At 35.5% G+C, this 18533-nt stretch overlaps 2 protein-coding genes across 3 annotated transcripts; one reads left to right on the top strand and one right to left on the bottom strand.

Annotated features, from left to right (window-relative positions):
- Window positions 1-148: 148 nt before the first annotated feature.
- Window positions 149-2754, bottom strand: LOC140768668 (DNA repair RAD52-like protein 1, mitochondrial). The gene is made up of 4 exons (XM_073109026.1): window positions 2327-2754; window positions 1860-1897; window positions 1650-1744; window positions 149-581 (listed from the first exon to the last, which is right to left on the bottom strand). The coding sequence occupies exons 1-4, from the start codon at window positions 2626-2628 to the stop codon at window positions 438-440; spliced, it is 579 nt and encodes a 192-aa protein (XP_072965127.1). The 5' UTR covers window positions 2629-2754; the 3' UTR covers window positions 149-437.
- Window positions 2755-3614: 860 nt separating this feature from the next.
- On the top strand, window positions 3615-17691 carry LOC140769219 (mitotic spindle checkpoint protein MAD1). 2 transcript variants are annotated; one of them, XM_073109855.1, is made up of 17 exons: window positions 3615-3988; window positions 4516-4615; window positions 5014-5174; window positions 6339-6536; window positions 6617-6709; window positions 7215-7337; window positions 10035-10282; window positions 10545-10716; window positions 12101-12196; window positions 12277-12480; window positions 13408-13570; window positions 14478-14565; window positions 14655-14724; window positions 15293-15421; window positions 15502-15540; window positions 15911-16017; window positions 16133-17262. In XM_073109855.1, the coding sequence occupies exons 1-16, from the start codon at window positions 3782-3784 to the stop codon at window positions 15998-16000; spliced, it is 2181 nt and encodes a 726-aa protein (XP_072965956.1). In that variant the 5' UTR covers window positions 3615-3781; the 3' UTR covers window positions 16001-16017; window positions 16133-17262. The 2 variants fall into 2 exon arrangements, with proteins under 2 accessions (XP_072965956.1, XP_072965955.1); XM_073109854.1 differs by lacking the exon at window positions 16133-17262 and adding an exon at window positions 17282-17691 and having other exon boundaries at window positions 3616-3988.
- The last annotated feature ends 842 nt before the right edge of the window (window positions 17692-18533 follow it).

Below are 18533 nucleotides of genomic sequence, written 5' to 3'. Positions count from 1 at the left end.
AGCTAAGCAAGTTTAGGAGTTAAACTACATCCAAACATCATCTAATATGTTGTTATTGTTCTTTCAAAGACAGATTTCACATAGGAGTAATGTCCACTAATATTGAAGTACAATATATAATCTATAAAAGATTGAGAAGAGTAGAGAATTAGGCAGTAATAGACCAAACTGCCTTCTTGCAAAAGCATGCTGATAGAGGACAAATTGCAGCTGTAAAAGCAAAGATTTCCAACAGACAATATCACAAAGCACCACCTACTAATGGGCTCACACATAATTGCTTCAATCCAACCTAGAATAATCAGCTCTAGGGCGTACAACAGTCATTTCTTACATCCAGCCAACAGAAGTCAAACAGAAACATGGTATTGCGGATAAGCATTTCTGCTCCAAAGAAGCCCACAAAATTGCATACCAAATTGGAGGAAACTTGCCTACTATGACATGTCTTCATGATAAAGGTGAAGCCCAAGCCCAAGGCGAGCACAAGCTCGTCGAAAAGCCATTGATTCTGCCTTTTGCACAGGGTCTCCATAGTTGGTATCATCGACAGAAGCTGTTCCACTTGCTTCTCTGTATATCTGGATGCACCATGCCACAACCATGAACTCTCACCATGTGTTGTAAAACATATGTCACAGCTTAAAAAGTTGCATAAATTTATTAAAGGTTGATTTTCTGGAATACTATATAATTGTCTAAATGATGATGTTGCAAAGCGATAATAAAAACCGTGGAGGTCAATATTGGACAATAGAAAAACCAGACTTCTGAACCAAAATATGTACCTAGCCTAACTGTTGAAATAGATAGTTATAGGAGAGAACAAGCCTACAAATTATATAGTTCAGAACAGAAACTGCAGAATACACTACATATAGTTCATAAAAGAAACTGAATTGACAAACCAAAGGAAAAATTCATGGACTGAAAGGCTAAAACAAACTACATAATTAGGTTTAATATAATATGGCATGATTAAGCAAGAATAAATAGAAGGAATAATGAAATGGATGAGAAGAAATTCATGAGCATGTTATGCCATTTCAAACTTTTCTTCTTGAGGTAATTAGTATCAGCATTCATCTTGAGATAGAAAATTAAAAAGTAATGTCATAAGCACAATAGCTCGTCCACCAAATCATCCAGTATATACACGTAAAAAAGGTTAAAGTTTATACACCCCAACAAACTAAACCTGATCTTAAGGGATATTTGGTAGTCTGCAAAAATTCATTGGGAGTATAAAGTTTTAAAGAAAACTGTAAAAATTATAATTGAAAAAAATCCGTTAGGCAACTCTAATTACAGTAGCGAAACAACTAAGGATACCCGATAGCAAGCAAGGATGGGAAGGACGGAGGAGGGTCTGTTGATGATATTATGATCAAGAGTAAGTTCAGTTGAGCTTTTTATTTTTCTTTTCATCTGCAACTACCAATTAATGTTTTAAAATGACCAGACGATCCAAATATCTGTCAGCTTGACTCAGTCATTCCACTGGATAATGAGCTATCTTTTACTATCAGACACATACAAGCAGAAAATACTGCAACATGTTTCATAGACAAGGATTTTGCAGGAAACCAAAGCTCTGTTAATGCCGATATGTTCATCCAGAATGGCAAGAGATTTTGAAGAAAAAGTACCTCTGCATCAGTTCCATAAAGGGTTACACGATAAACAACAGAAACAGACTTCCCATCAGCTGAATAAACAATGCTTCGGACCTCACCAGACCATTCTGAAATGAAGGGGTAAAGAAACAAAAGAAAGATGATTTGTCTAAAGTTTCAACTATAACGTGCTTTAATCTAAAGCGCACTACTACAAGCTAGTAAATGGACAAAATAACACACCTGGAGCATGTAGATTTAAGATTCTATTAACAATGTGCCTGCAAATATGACAAAAGGGAAATTGTGTAAGGAACAAAGTAACTATATGAAGATGGTCGATAGGGATATATCACTTAAAAAGAGTCAAAGATTTTGCCGTAAAATCTGCATAAACTTCCATCTCACAGTAGGATTACATGACTGCAGGCGCTAAATATTACCGAATACGGATCGACCAATTTGCCTTGAGAATTTAACGAAAATGATCGTGCCATATGCAATCATTGACATCAAATATCGAACAATCTTTCAATCTCAAGGTTGGTAATCGACCGATAGAATTATAGAACTCTCGACGACATGTGGAAATTGTTCAAAAGCTAATAAACTCATAGCTCTCCTAACAAATCTTATATAATTAGAAGGAATACGATGGATGTTGTTGTTTTTTCTAAGAAGAAAAAAAAAGGAGAGAAATGGATATAAACCAGGGGATATATTTCATGGTGAAGCCGCCTTCGACTCTGGTCTTAACGAGCGAGTCGGGAACCTTCTTGCCGAGTTCCTTGAGGATATCCGAGAGCGGTCTACTGATCCCCGACGTGGGATCCTCCTCGTCCTCCGACGGCTCTGATTCGACCGCCTGGCTCTCCCTCGGCTTCGAGGGAGACGGCTTGGTGGCGTAGGAGCGGCAGGCTGTGAGCGAGGCTAGGGTGTTCTGCGGAAGAGCGGAACGGAGCAGTAACCTGGAGAGGAGGGGGAGGTGGCGGCTTCGGACACCGCCCGCCATGATCGCGTCTTAGCGTAGGTGGTAGAATTTCGAATTGGGGTTTTGGGTTTTAGGGGTGGTATTGGAGAATTGCGTCACCGACTCCCCAATAGTTCGCGCGGAGTCGGCACCGATTCGTCGGGCAAAGACGCATTTGGTGCTTTTCGGGAGTAGCATCATCCCTAGACTTATTAACCCAAATGAGTCGCCTTACCCAAACAAGAGTCACCTTCTAAAGTAATTGCCTAAAAGTGAGTTTATTTTAGATATATCAACTATTATCACATCATATAGTTTCATCAGAACCGAAGCTAGCTTGCTTATACTCGGCTCGTTTACACTCTTATTTACGCCCCTTTTTTTGTTGCGTGTCATTCGCCAAATATGTTTATTCATTTGGAAATTCAATTTCCATTTTACATGTTGGTAACTCAATTTGCTAAGTTGATGCTGTGTGGTGAGAGAATGTAATGGGCGGAATTAGCGTGGTGATTTGTCAATATATTTTGTCTATATTTATGATCAAGTTTGAATTAAAATTATTTTAATTCAACTTAATTTTGAGCTAATTTGTGCTCAAGCTCATCCGATTAATAAGCAATTTTAAATCTTAATTAATTTAAGCTAAATTTTAAGTCCGATTAAACTTGATCTAAAATAAGGCCTAATTTTAAAATATAAATCAACAGAGATATGTATGTATTTAGAACTAAATTATATAAGATCAAAATACGTAAAAATCGAGTTAAGTAAATCTTAGAATATAACATAATTATAATTATAGTATAGTATAAAGTATTACTCGTATATATCGAGCCTATTTGATAGAGCTGGCTCATGATCAAGCTTAGCTTAAAATTATTTTGAGCCTATTTTAAATATTAATCTCAGATTGAAATTATTTTGGGCTTTCTATAACAGTGATTGTTATTTTTTTTAGTACAAATTTTATCCTTTTCCTAGGAAGAAAGGAAAAGGTTTGTCCGTGGGCTGTGGCCTCAAACGGCATTTGGCTCCCATCAATTTTTCCGTTCCCAAAACTGGCAAAAAAAAGTAGAGGTACCATCGCGCTCCCTCTGTTTGAAACCCAAGACCCGCGTCGTCACTCTAGGAGCAAGAAGGGGGCAGACCCTAACGCGATTCTCATCGCAATAAACGAGCGATCTCGGAGAAGATGATAGTGCGAACCCCACCTCAGAGGAAGCGGAGGGCGGAGTCCATCGCAGACCACGAGAGCCCCATCTCCGACCGCCGCCTCGTGGTCTACGACGACCCTGCCGACATCTCCGATCGCCGCCTCGTGATCTACGATGACCCCGCCCCCGTGTCTTCCGCCGAGCTGTCCGATCAGATGGTCTGCACCTACCACTGCCGTCAGATGGTAACCCCTCTCCCTTCTCTTCTTGCTCGTAGGATCTCGATATGCCGGTTTTGCCGTTCAGAAATATCTTTCTTTTTGTTGATTTAGTCGGTGTTTTCTCACATGTGTTGGATTCTCTTGGTGCAGTGTTGAGATCGATGGTGATCTCTTTAGATCTGTTTGCTGAGTTTACTTATGCATACGTATTGTATGTTTTTATTTCCCAACGAAGTGCCTCTTTAGTATGAACTAAAAGGTTATATCTTTTCCAGAATTCAGTCAGTTTAATAACGTGGTTAACTTTTGCGAAAAGGCTGATAAGAGTTGCTATCTTGGTGTTTCTCTATACTAGGGGGAAAATGAAGAAGAAACTCACTGTTTGGTTATGCTTTATAATTAGTTTAGATTTGAACCTGGATTTACAAGAATTCACTGGAGCTGAATTGGAAATGAATCTAATGTTTAATATATAATGGAATTGAAATCAATCTTTGCTAAATTTCCTATCTAATTGCCAATTAAAGCGTGCATTTTCTTGCAATTAATAGGTTAAATCGGAGTTTATTGTAGCTCTGAGCACTGCCGAGAAGCAAGTTCTTGAATATCAAGCTAGATTGGAGACACTGAATGAGCAATTTAACAAAAGTGGTAAGGTGCTTTTTTGTTGTCTTTTTAGTGATTCAAATATAAATGATTTGACTTGGTAGCATTCTATAGTTTCATTATACAAAGAATATAAGTAGGAGCAAAAGTTCCTCAGCTTTCACGGCGGCTTGTTTCTTTCAATTGCCAAAGACTTCGAATTATTTGGCAGAACAGCTTATTAGTATTTTACCCCTACTAGAAGTTGGAAGGAAAAACATTATATATCCAATGAATTGTATATGGCACATCTACAACTCTCTGCTTATCAGTATGATTATGTTTAGATGATATAAATGAATCACTTAACCTTTTTCTTGTGTTACCAATGGGTGTCTTCTTTTTCTTTTCTATCTGGTATGAGCTAATAATGAAGATCAGCTATCGTGTATTTGATGCTACAGAAAATGAAAGAAAAAAGTATCAAAATCACCTCACTTTGTTAGAACAAGAACTAGCGGCAACAAAAGGGCGCGAGCATGCATTGCAAGAACGTTTACTAAAGGAGGTCACTGATTCTCAGGAAAGATATCGAGGGCAGGTCAAACGGATCAGTGAACTGGAGGTATGAATTTATTCGATAGTTACTTTCTTTTTCTGCTGTCAGAATGTGAAACATTTTGTGTGTGCATATTATTGTTTAATATATTTAATGTTATTATTAAATGATGCCTACAACCTTAAAATTTGTTGTATCTTAGGGTTTTTATGCTCTAGGACATTAATCATGAATATTCACAAATCATGAGTTGACACCTTTATAGGTTAGGTAAGGTCTATCAGTTACTTGTTTGTGGGTCTTCTGCCTTGAGTCTACTGATGTCTTTTCCTGTACATATGATAAGCAAGACTCTAGATTTGTGCTTTGAGCAGTGAAAGTTCTTTTAAAATTTTTTAGCATCCTTCATTTCACTGAGAATGAATGTAATGCAGTTCAGCTAATAGAAGCTTCAGGCATGTCCTACAGTCAAGCTAGGCTTCTATGTTAGAAATGCTTTATATTATTGGTGGTTGGAAATAAGAAATTTTGTCATCTTTTATATGTCTGTAGAACTTGCTCACTGCGATGGAGTTTTTAGTTGTTCGAATTAGTCATTTTCTTTATGATATTATGATATTTTACTAGTTTCCATCTACAGTATCCAGATGAGCTTCTAGCTCTTCCTCTGTAGCAGATAGCTTGCAGCATATTTTTTTCTTCATTAGTACCATAATGTACACACCCTTTAGCTGTTGTTACTTGGCATGTAAAGTGGCAACTCTGCCAAACTTAACAGCATGGTCTCAATGAGTTCAGGGCTAATTTCCCTGGAAGTTATCTGGTTTCGGCTTGTGAGGTCTGCATAGTTTATTCCACTACATGGACGGTTTGCTATATAAGTTTCTTCCAAACACATGGTTATTATTGCTCTCTGCTTGCATGTTTTAATTTTACCCCAGAATGAAGCTGAAAGTTTTACTTGTATAAATGATTTTGGAAATAGCAGCAAATATTGGGTCTTTTGGATGATATATTGGACCTGTTATGATCCAATTCTTGGAAGATGGTTGACCGAGTTATCAACTTATACATCGAAGATTGCTAGCCCCATTCTCTAGCCTATGATCAGCAAATGATTCAAAGTCATTTGATTTGTTTCCTCTGTTCTTCTCTTGCTTCTGTTTTCTGCTTCCTTATGCATTCCTCTTGTATCGCCAGAAAACTATTCACAGGTTTCTGATACTGCAGGTGCAACTCAAGAAAGAGAACGATTCTTATAAAATTGCCGAATCATCAAAAGCATCAGCAGTGGAGACAGTTAAAGATCTGGAAGGGAGACTTCAGCGGCTATCTGAAAGTTCAGAAAGGGAGCAAAATCTCCTCCGAAGAGAGCTCTCATATGTGCAAGATGATTCAAAGCTCTCTGTCTCTAAATTGATTGCTGATGTAAGGCAAAGGGCATGCTTTATATTACACTTCTTTTCAGTTATTTATTGAATTTTTGGCTAAAATGAATTTTGTGCAAGCTTGAACGGATGAGACTTAGAGCAGAAAACTCAGAGCAAGAGGTAGAATTACTAAAACAGCAATCCAAGGGCTTAAGAGAGCAGCTGGACGAGGTAGCTACTAAATTTTATTGTTATCGTTCTCCCTGAATACTACAGTACTATATACCCTGATTTTCTATTGCTTTTTGCCCTACCCTTGTCTAGTTTGTCATCCTTTGCATTTTAAAGAAACATAGACCAATTGGTGTTTCAGACATCTGTCAGAGAAATTGTCCTACAAAGATGTTTCTCATATTTATGTTTATCATTAAGGAACACAACTTGTAACAGCTACATATCATTAAGGAAAGCAACTTATAACAACTACATGCTCCTTTTCTTTATCTTCTGAATAATAATTTTGAATCTGACATATTGGTATTTGGACATGTGTTGGTATAAAGAAACATAGACCTGTTGGTGGGTCAGTTGTCTGTCAGAGTAAATGTCCTACAAAAGTTGTATCTAATCTTTGTGCTGAAGGAACATAAATTGTAACAGCTACATTTTTCGGTCTTTTGGGATTACAAGTTCAAACATGACATTATTGCATTTACATGTGTTGGTATTTTGGCAGTGTCTTCATCAGAAGAGTGAAATAGAGCATAGACTTTCAAGTTTCACTTCTTCATCCTATCAAATAACTCCTTCAGACGATCAGAAATTGGTGAAGCTTTTGCAGGAAGAGCTTCGTAACTATGTGAGCTATTTACTCTCTTTGTGGTTCCCTGTTTTAATTAATTTTAAGAAAATGGTATTATATTGAAGCCAAATATTTTCATAAGGTGATACTGAGTTATTAACTAGCTGCGTAGGTTTTCATTTTATCTATTTCACTATCAAATATTAAGATTCTCATGATAATTTTTCAGATAAATTATGTATCTCTGTTTTCTGAACTTCTGAGAACTTGTAGTGAAAATATTAAAATAGGTTGTTACAATGTCTATTCTGAATTCTGATTGTTTCTTCTCTTTTCTTGTGCCATATCTGTTTATGATATTGCTGTTACAGTGTTTCTTGAATGCTGCTGCAAGAAGAAAGGAATATTTTAACAATCCTAGGCATTAAATAACATAACACTTATACTACATAGAGGATGTATAAGAAGCAAAACTGGTATGGAGGAATTAATAAGAAAATATATGATGATGCTTGATTTGACTCAGATATTTTGAAATTTGAACTTATTAAAGTTGGATGGAGAAGGATTAATATAGCTGACCTTATTAGTTAAGAGTAAAGGCTTGGTTGTCATCGTATCTTGGACATGCGGTTTATGACGATTGGTTAATATGTGATGTGAACTAGGTTTGCACTACCTTTTCATTTTTCTGGATTCAAATTATAGTTAAAAATTAGATTTATTTTTTATGGATTTAATTCTTAGCCAACAATTTGATTTACAACTACTTCTTAGGACTCCTAAATCTTAGTTGATTAGGAGATAAGTTCACTTATATGTTTTCGTTGATTTTGAACATGAAAGAGTCCCAATTAGATAGTAGATTTTATTGTGAGAATTATAAATTTGTTAAGAGTTGTGATTCTAGACTTCTAGTTATCTAGTTATATCTTTGTATAGATTGAGGGAAAACCCAAAAAATGAAATTTTATAATTGAGGATTTAAAGAAAATCTTTGTTTTGGTGAATTCCACATCTCTCCTCTGCCACAACTAACTGCGCTATGTTATCTTTTGCTATGCTCCAAAAAGTGCATAGCTGAGACATGGTGGCAAGATGATTCATGTTGTGTAGCAGATGCGGGTGCCCTGATCCCAAGGCATGCTTATAAACTTTTATATTTTCTTAATAGGCTACACTATATGCAAGGAAAAAAAATAGATCGTAAAGAGAGAGAAGATAATTGGAAAATTAGAAATCAAGTTAAGGAAGAAGGGCAAGGAAGTAGATCACAATATTAATAAACAAAAGTAGAAAAAGCTAATAGAAAAATATACAAGTAAGTTATCAGTAATGACCTGATATTGCAACACAATATTAATAAACAAAAGTAGAAAAAGCGAATAAAAAAATATACAAGTAAATTATTGGTAGTGACATGATATTGCTATATTTTGGTAAACATGAGTGAATATCAATTCGCACAAATGATTATCAGTGAGTGCTTCAGTACTGATCTCTTATCTTATCCTTCACTCTCTTTCTCCTAACAAATAATTAAGGATTTTTGTGGTGACTAGAATTAGAGGGAATCTTAAATATGGAAGATTAGACTAACAAGGTCTAGTTTAGAGAGAGCCCTACTGTGTTTTAATTGATGTTAGATGCTACTATATAGGGATTAATTGAATCTTGCCTGTCATATACTACCATGCCATCGTACCAGTTGACATATTAGCTACTACGGTCGCCATACCACTACATAGACGGTTTGCTTTATTAGATAACCACGATACTTGGCTGACGACGCGAAGCTCTCAGAGTAGGGGTGACGGCAACTTAAAGCCACCGGTCGGCGAGTACTCGTTGGTAAGTCAAGTTGCGATCTCCGATTGCTCCGACAATGCTCTGGTGCGCCGATCCAAGGATACGACTTTGATGGGAAAGAAAGAAGACGAGAGAAAAAGGAAGAAGGGGGGTTTTGGTGTGTAAAAACCTCCAATTTTTGGGTTAGGAGTTTGTTTTATAGAGGCGAATTCCTATTTTGATTATGATTCGGCCAAGAAATTCATGGTCACCTCCTCCTTGTCGCAAAACGGGCAAGAGAAGGAGAAAGAGAAGGGGTCGCACATGCAGTGCACATGATTTTTGTTTCCAATTTTTACAAAAGCTATATAGCACAAATATAGATACAAATACATGATAATGAAATATGACAATTCCTAAAAGATAGGATACAGATATCCGTGCTTTAGATAGGAGAAGCCATTGCCACCTAGTTTTTGGTGAAAGCCTCATATTGTTGCTATCAAACATGAAATTATTTCATGAATATTTTTTTTCATTGTTTAAATTAGATATCACAATGATGGTATACTATGATAGTTGTGGGCCATGGCAGAATTTAGCTATATACCTATAGGTCTCAAGATCAAGTGGAGTTTATGAATTTCTCAAGTTTATTAAAATTATCTTAAATGATTAATCTGTCTACAGCTTTTATAGAAGCAACTCCTTTTGTTTTTGAAGAAAGGAAAAGAAAGTTGAAATTTTAAGTGATAGATAGATGTTATGCCTAATTCTGGTTTCTGATAAGCATTAGTCTCAGCTTTATTCTTTTGCCCCGACAATTTCCTTATCTATGCCTCATACTTTAAACACAATATTTTAATATAAAGTTCTGGTCAATTTGCACGTAAGGTTGAAGTATTTGATGAGATATAGAGTATTTGTGAACAAGCTTTTTAGCAATCTAATAATACTTGGTTCCAGGAAAAGGAAGTACAAGAAGCCAGGAGGTTGAAATCTTCTCATGTGAACAACGAATTACTGAAGGAAAAACTTTTGGAGGAAAAGGGACGCCGGGAGAGGGCAGAAAGAGAACTATCTAATTTGCAGGAGATCCAAGCTAACGCACAAAAATTAGAGCTTGAACTAATGTCCTGGAAAGCTTTGCTAAATGAGATACCTGATGTGTCATGTTATGATGATATACCAAAAAAGTTTGCAGACTTGCAAAAGTATGTCTTTGACTTTTAACATTGTTTCAGTAATTCAATCTCATTTTCCTGTGTAATTATGTGTGGTTTTCATCTTTGAATTTAACAAACTTTATGTATGATAGGCAAGGAGACTGGTTTGGTTTTTAGAATGCTTGATATTCAGTATGCTTGCTGTTATTATACTGTCATATAGTTTAATATCTGCAGATTATCATACATGTTGGTTTTCCTTGTATTAGCTGCTGATACATCTCAATCAATCTTTCTGTATTTGCACTAGGGAAGCAATTGAAAATATGCTTAAAGTTGGAGAGGTAAGTGCACGCTTGAAGGAATTGGAGGTTACTCTGGAATATGCTGATCTTAGTAAACAACATGCTGAAAATGAATCTGCTCTAGCTAAAGAGAGAGCCGAAAGTGCTGCTCTGGAAGCGAAGCGGCTTGAACTCATGGTAATATATGCTCTTAGGTTTCTGCTGAGAATTATATATCACAAGCCATCTGGCTAATTTCTTTGCCTAAATATAATAATACTTGCTGTTTGCATCCCACTGTCAGAAAGGGTGTATTGGAAAAACTCATACATTTATCTTACTAACTTGAGGGTTGGTCAAAAACTTGATGAACTCTCAAAATCCAATAGCAAGATGCCTTGCCATAGATAGGCTTAAGCTTAACAAGTTTGATTGGATGGAATGAAAAGTTTACTTCAATTGCCTATGGTGTAGTTACCCAGGACTGTAGAATTCTGTTGAAAAATCTAAGAGCAGTTTGTTTTTGCTCATTGTAGAGAAGGTTGACCATGACAAGCTAGTACTGACAAATAGGGTTTGGATTACAAACTCACATAGATATAGGTGTTATATGCAGATTTACTTATTTCAACATCTATCTTATTAGCTTCGGTCATTGAAATAGGAGAATCTGCTAGATAATGATCTTGGGTATTAAAACCTAGACCATGGTTTGGTTTGAAGTTTCATTGCTGACACAGGGTTCACTGGAACCGATGGTGTTGGGGTTGGTTTGGTTATGTTGGAGCCATCAAAGAAGTAAGGGATATTTTCACACAAGGTGGTTCACCTGCTCGTTAGAGGGGCTTCAGTTACTGACCATGGTTGAAATTCTACTGTTTGAAAGGGAATAAGACCGGATTTTGATGAAACAACTTTTTCCTTGCACTCGGTAGTCTGTCTGTCTTCATTTTGTGATGCGGTCGTTCTCTGCTGCATTGGTGTTTTCACTCCCCACTCTCCAGTCTCCACCTTCCTTGATTCCACTGGCGGTTCACTTTCATCCAGATCGTAAGAACAAATTAGCAAAGTTCTAAAAAAAAATGTCTTACATTTCTGTGCTAAACTTCTCTGACATTATTGTGTTCCATTATTCTGAGGCTATGCCTCTTCAGTTCCTTTAACCTTCAAATACACAATTTTTGCATAAATATAAGCATCTTCTCTTCTTTCAATCTTGCATCATTGGAAGGAAATGTACCATAGGTCATAACCCCTGTTTTTCCCTCCATGTTGATACCTGATAGTGAGGGCTGTTGGGAAATGACCTTTTCTGGCTAAAATGTCAGCTAGCAAATAAATTATTTGCTTGAGTCCTATGGTAGTCTCTACTTTTTTTACTTTATAATTTGCAATATCTTGGTGTATGTCCTTGTGCTAACTAACATATTGGTTTTGTATTCTATTGACTATTTTTTCCACTCTTTTATTTACTGCTAGTATATGGTCGATGTTGACTTGGAATATTCTAGGAATATATGTGCAAGATAAATTTTACTATTGTTTTTTTTTTTAAACAAATCTTTCATCTTGTGAATAACAGCTTTCTTCAGTTAGTGAGGAAAGAGACGGGCTAAGGAAGGATCTTTCTATGTTGAATAATCAGAAGGCGGGTCATCCAGATGAAGCCTTAGTTAAGGTTAGACAACTTTCTGTTACACTGTCACTGATAATTTTGCTCTGCAATCTCTTCCTCTTCTACTTCATTTGGAATCACAGGATCTGGAATCAGTTCTTGCCAAAAAGGAACATAATATCGGACAATTGGAGAGTAGTTTACACGAACAAAGAGAGCTAATTAGTCGTCAACAAGATGAACTGAAACTTATGAATGAGAAACTTAGTGTTGAAGCAAGAAAAGTGAAGTCCTTGGAGCGAGAGGGTGATCGCTTGCGTTCTGAGATTGCCTTACTAGAGTCAAAGGTATCTTACAGTTATTCCTGTTTCCATTATTTTCATTTTCCATTTGTATCTTTAATGGTGTTTATCACTTTATCTTATCACAGAAAAACATCTTATGGAATTCTTCTGTGACATGCACTACCGTCAGAATTACTTTTTATTTTTAGTGAATTAGCTTTTGAAACTCCCATACTTATTTCAGAAGCTTTATAAAAGCCTATTATCATTACTTTCTAGCCGAAAAGCTTCCACCTATGTTTATGATTAAATAGGATAAACAACCATACTTGAATACAAAGAATATACTTATGATCTTTGGAGAGATTGAACAATGCAATGGATCTACTAAACAGAACCCTAAGACCTAACTTTAATCTAGGCTTCAATCCTTCATCAGTTTATGCCCAAAATGCTTTTATTTTTGGAATCACATATGGAGAAATCATAGTAGAGTATTTTGTGTAGCATAACATTGTTTAACATTCTATATATGTACTCTTATGTTTGATGAATTTTGTATCAAGTTGAAACTAGATAATATTTGCTAATGTGGCTTATGACAATGGATATTATGTTAATTAGGTTTTATTTCTCATTATTTGTTTGAGGATTATTGAGATTAATTGGGGCATTAGGAGGAACACGAAAAAAACAAAGTTTAATGTACACAGGCTCTAATTGTTATGTTATTTTTTTTCCTTTGTTACAGATGCATTGCTCTTCCAGCAATTTCAATTTGAAGATTTTTCTAATTATTTTAAAACATGAATGAAAATTTTCATCATCTTCAAATGTGCCTCAAGTAGTCTTTAAATCATATATTAGATCATGCAGCTTATACTTAGAATATGTTACCATTGAATTTAAGGCAATTGCATATTTGCAACGCCATCCTTAGTCTGTTAAACCATAATTCAACCGTATTGATCAAAAGTTATATGTCAATAGTTAGGTCATGGTGATTATTCTTCAGCAAACACAAAAGTACTGAGAATGGTGAACACCCTGGCAGTTGACAATGAAGCCAAACATACTATAGAAGCACTAAGAGCTGAACTGAAGAAAACACAGGAAAAGTTGCAGGCAGTTGAAGAATTGAAAGGACAGTCAGGTAGTGACCTCTTGTTCTTATTCTCATATAAATATTTGGAGTTCCTTTTTCCTTTATTTGTATCTCCTTGTGGATTTTCCGTCGCAACTAATTACACTAGTGTCTTCATACTTTGCCTTGTTTCATGAATTCTGGAGTTCACATACAGCTTTAGGCCTTCAACAATGCTCTTTTTTATGATCGATCAATTAGCAGAAATCAAAAGATACAGGATACTCAACCTAAACATTTATCAAGAACTTATATGGATCTAAATCATATACAAATGGCAAACTTAGTTTGCTACCACTTTGTTGTAGAACTGCTCCTTGCCAAAATTTTCATCTAGGAATGATCTTCTTGGTCCTATTTTGTATTGAAACCATCGTTTTTGTCTACTAGAAGATCTAATTGGGTACTTCTTTAGATTGGTCTAAATAGTAATACACCAACCATTGAATATGGAATCTCAAATAAATACTTCATATTGTCAGTTGCCAAATTCATGTCACTCTTAGGCAAATAAATGTTGTGTGTAATACCTTGTATATGTTTGCCTTGGTTGGCCATGCTCTTTTAGAGTTATTAGTGTGTCATGTTGATGTGTATCCAAGTTCCAACAGAACTACAGACATGATACTGAGTAGTACTTGCAGTGCAGAAGCTTGCAAAGAATAACTGGTAAATTTTGTAGTACTAGAATCTAGGCCATTGCGATCATCCATCTGAGGTTATATTTTATTCTTCATTTTTCACTCTGCAGATGTATTTCAATGGTTTAGGCTTATGTTTTGACTGACTTCTAGTTTAATTGGAGAATCCATTTCTTTTCTGACTAGTTTTTACCGTTTTAGAGATACGCATGCTAATTCTTTATGCAAAACTAAAGTTGAGTTTATGGATCTAATGAAATCAAATGCTATACTAGATGCTGGAAACACGATGGATGCAAACATACCAGAAAAGCTAGTACAACTCAAAGGTCAAATTGCAGTACTTGAGAAACGTGAAGAGAGGTAACTGGTGATTAGTCTCTATGGACTTTGGGAATACCAAAATTCTTGCTATTAGCTATGTTAAACTTTTGTATGCGTTCATGAAACAGGTACAAGGCTGTTTTTGCAGAGAAAATCTCAGTTTTCCGAAGGGCTTGTTGCTCACTTTTTGGTTATAAGGTATTGTCATATGTCTATGCCATCTAGGAGAAAAGTTGAAAAGTTCAGGTGCTCAATCTGGTTCCTTTTTTCCTGCTTTCGATTTAGCTTGGTCCACATCCCGATGAGTTTTTATATGTAGTTCCTTGAAAGAGCTTCCAGGATTTTCTCTACTTTTTGTTGAAAGAAATAGCTGGATAGGACTCCATTCCCAGCAACAATCCCATTATAATATCTTGTAGAATGATTAGTGATCAGAAGCCTCCACTTTACAAAAGACACATGAAAGCATTTAGAAACAGAAAAGAAACACATAAATTTGATTGTGCTAAAGCCTTATAAATTATCTGGGCTTGTCTACATTCGCTAAAATTTTCAGTTCTTGGATAAACTTTATTAAAAGGTCCCTTGCTTTAACAATTTGGTATATTACCTATGATTGTAGAATAAAAGTTGTCCACTTAGAACATACTAGCATGCTGTTTTCTGAGCTAATAGTAGGTACATGATTGCATTAGATACTGTTTGCACATTAACATTTGTTTTGGATGAGAAACCATGCATCCTGATGTTTACTATGTTCTTTTAGATTGTCATGGATGACCAACAACGACCTAATGGTATCCCAGTGACACGATTTACACTTCAATCTGTCTATGCACAAAGTGATGATGAAAAGCTTGAATTTGAATATGAATCAGGGAGTACTAACATTCTGGTAGGATGAACTCATCAAACGTGTTAAATATTGTTTCACAGATTCTTCTTTGATCCTTATTTGGTCCTTTGCTGTTACAGGTTAATGATTACACTTCCCAGCCTGAAATTTCTCATCAGGTACTTGTGTGTTTCCTTTAATCATACTAGTATTAATTCTTTTTATGGAGTATAACTATATATTTTTTAGCTGTGCACATGCACTCAGAGAAGGCAAATAGTTACTGATGATCAATTGAACTATATATTATCTGTACTCTCATGCATGTTACCCAAACCTTTTTCCAACTTTATAGTTTTTGCGATGGTTCTGTTGTGATCAGAATATTTTGAATCCTGTTGCCATGTATGTTTTGTTTCTCAGTTGCAGGACTCCTTTTGCTATGCCTTATTGATTGCAACTTTTACCTTTGTGACACCTCATGCAAATTTGAAGGCAAGTTAACTGCTGAATAATAAGTTGCTAGTCTAAGCTTTTTCTATTTTACAGGTAGAGATATTCATAAGAAAGATGAATTCAATACCTGCCTTCACAGCTAACTTGACCATGGAGTCATTCAACAAGCGCACATTAAGTTAACAATCAGGATGACAATGGTATTGGATATTGCTCATTTTAGTTTATTATTGCTATACTTTCTATGCAACAATATATATACGATGCATATACTATCAAGATATTGCTCCTATAGTTTATTCCTATTAATTTCAGGGAACTATCAAAATCAGTCACACCACACTGTAGTTTCTTTTCTCCTCATCTTTTTGTGGTTTGGCCTTTTATTTCCTGGTGTGACCAGTGTTTGCCCAAAACCTGTGGCACACTAAGATTTTGCTCAATGGTTAATATACATCTATGGTCGCGAGAGAATCATTGAAAAGCAAAAGGTTCATTTCTACCTTCTATTGGTAAATTCTCCTTTCAGTTGTATTTTGTTAATCAAATAAAATAATTGATGGTTATAAGACTGAAATCTGCTTGATTTTGAGAGGAGAAATATAGAGAGAAGACCATCTTTCTCATCTCCTCTGTTTCAACTCGGTCCATGGATTGTACTCAAGTGCTTTCGTTCTGTTAGACTTCATTCACTTCTTTTTTATGAATATTTATCAAGGAACCTATTGAATAGTGATGATCTTCCATCTGTTGGTTTGTTTATTGTAGTGCATCAGATATTAATCTTTGATTGGAGAGCCTTGAAGAACCATTATAAATGTCAGCATGTTGCTCATTAGTTCTTGCTGGGCAATATTGGATCAAGTGATAAAGAGCTCAGCCATTATAAATGCGACCGCCTATGTGTTCATGGCATCTTGTATGCCTAGGCACTTCTGTTTCAATAAAATTGGTCTTTCATGAAGTTGTTGGAGCAGTGTTTTTGAAAAATGCGGCTCCCCTTATTGTAGCTGCTAATGTGTATATGGTCCCTTCCCTGCACCGCATAAGCTGCATCCACATAGGGCCTAGGCAAATCAAGCTACGTAAGGCATACATGAGGAAGACAATGTTATCCATATTGTAGTTAAATATAAGCATAAGTATGAAATGTATCTAACTAGATATGTAAGCACTCGTCTACATACGTACATCTGACTACTACTAGTTATTTTTATATCTACTTTGCGCATCCAAAATGTGGTACTGGAACTGAAGTCATATTATGTTTGTGTTGCTCAGCCGTAATTGCCGCATATATATATAATCAGGGGAATGGCTTCCTAATTTATGGATGCCACTATTTCGACTGTCCAGACAGTTTACTTCTAAAGCATTACTATAGAGGGAAAAGCATAATATTCAGAAAAAAGCTATTGGCATTATCTTAATGTTCATCTAATTTGTTCTTTTCACTTCATACAGTTGGACAGTAGAATGGATTTGAAAGTTTATAGAGGAAGAATCGTATCCTACGGCAACATGTACGAGGACTACAACAATGACAAGAATTGATAGATCTATTTGTAATTTTTTCTACCATTATGAAGGTCAGGATATATGATTTTGATCTTGGGAATTGGGTCTTGTAAATTCGATCTGCTCCTCATGTTTAATGTGCCCTCTATGCTTTGCAACTGTTTTTATATAAAAATGTGTCCCATTTGAATGTAAATCCTTGAAGACTTGCTGCTTTGCTAGTTTGGGTTAGTTGAGTGTGGCACAACTGCTACCGGTGGGTTCTTCCTGGGAGATTTTTTTTCAATCTAGTCTACAATACTCATTTTGAATCGACATGTATTGATGGACTCTGAGATTTTGCTGAAGTAATTAAATTTCTTTTTATCATTCCTCTTAGAGAAGAATCTAACTTGTTTTTGGATCCATGTTGACTTGGATCCAAAGCTGAAGTGGAATATTTATGAAGTTATCAAGAAAAAAAAGTAGAAAAGATAACCATATCATCATTGCTATTTAGGACATATGGGGACTCCTGACAGCGATGCAATCTATGCACTCAAGATTGCATTAAACATTCTTCGAAAATATGTGCAAAAAAATAGAGGTATACAATTGTTGTTTAAAATCAATGTTCTGAAATTTACTTTTCAAACTCAGAGAACAGCTTTTAATTTTAGTGGTGACAATAGTTTTCATACCCTTGCTTTAGCCTTCTAATTTTTCCTGGATAGCTCGAAGTTATGTTGCATTGCTGCTAGGTGTATGAACACGCTGCAATGATGCTATGATAACATATTAGGGACCAATGCCATATATATCTCAAACTGAACCGCTTAGAACTAGCATCTTAATTTTTAAGACCAAAAGAAGATAACTAGTATTAGTATAAGCAAATCTATTGCATAAATGCTAGTATAAGAAGTAATATGACATAAAGCTAATATTAAAATAATAAAAAGTAGTAATTTTGTATTGGAAACTAGTGATATTTTAAATTAAGTAAGAAAATAACCTTGGATGTAAAATAGTAGTAATTAGGTTTTATCTAATCTAGATGCAAATAGCAATTCTAGATTATTATTAAATTAGTTTTTAAAAATTATGTAAAATAAGAGGAGAGAATAGTAAATTGGTATACTTACCAAACTAAAATAAGAAAGCTTATTTTAGTAGAAGAGTGTTCCTCTTTTGACATGCTCTTAGCACTATATAGTCT

This window comes from Typha angustifolia, chromosome 10 (assembly GCF_048772165.1).
Source record: "Typha angustifolia cultivar Huaian chromosome 10, ASM4877216v1, whole genome shotgun sequence".
Lineage (NCBI taxonomy): Eukaryota > Viridiplantae > Streptophyta > Magnoliopsida > Poales > Typhaceae > Typha > Typha angustifolia.
This window is presented reverse-complemented; position numbering and strand designations above follow the sequence as displayed.

What these genes read in the sequence shown, in the direction of transcription:
- LOC140769219 (XM_073109854.1), top strand. Translation starts at nt 3,782, where the DNA reads ATGATAGTGCGAACCCCACCTCAGAGGAAGCGGAGGGCGGAGTCCATC. An exon ending in CAGATGAAGCCTTAGTTAAG is followed by an intron (nt 12,197 to 12,276) that starts GTTAGACAACTT and finishes TTGGAATCACAG; the next exon opens with GATCTGGAATCAGTTCTTGC. An exon ending in CAGGGAGTACTAACATTCTG is followed by an intron (nt 15,422 to 15,501) that starts GTAGGATGAACT and finishes TTGCTGTTACAG; the next exon opens with GTTAATGATTACACTTCCCA.
- LOC140768668 (XM_073109026.1), bottom strand. Translation starts at nt 2,628, where the DNA reads ATGGCGGGCGGTGTCCGAAGCCGCCACCTCCCCCTCCTCTCCAGGTTA. An exon ending in ACCATGAAATATATCCCCTG is followed by an intron (nt 1,898 to 2,326) that starts GTTTATATCCAT and finishes TCATATTTGCAG; the next exon opens with GCACATTGTTAATAGAATCT. An exon ending in CTTAAATCTACATGCTCCAG is followed by an intron (nt 1,745 to 1,859) that starts GTGTGTTATTTT and finishes CCTTCATTTCAG; the next exon opens with AATGGTCTGGTGAGGTCCGA.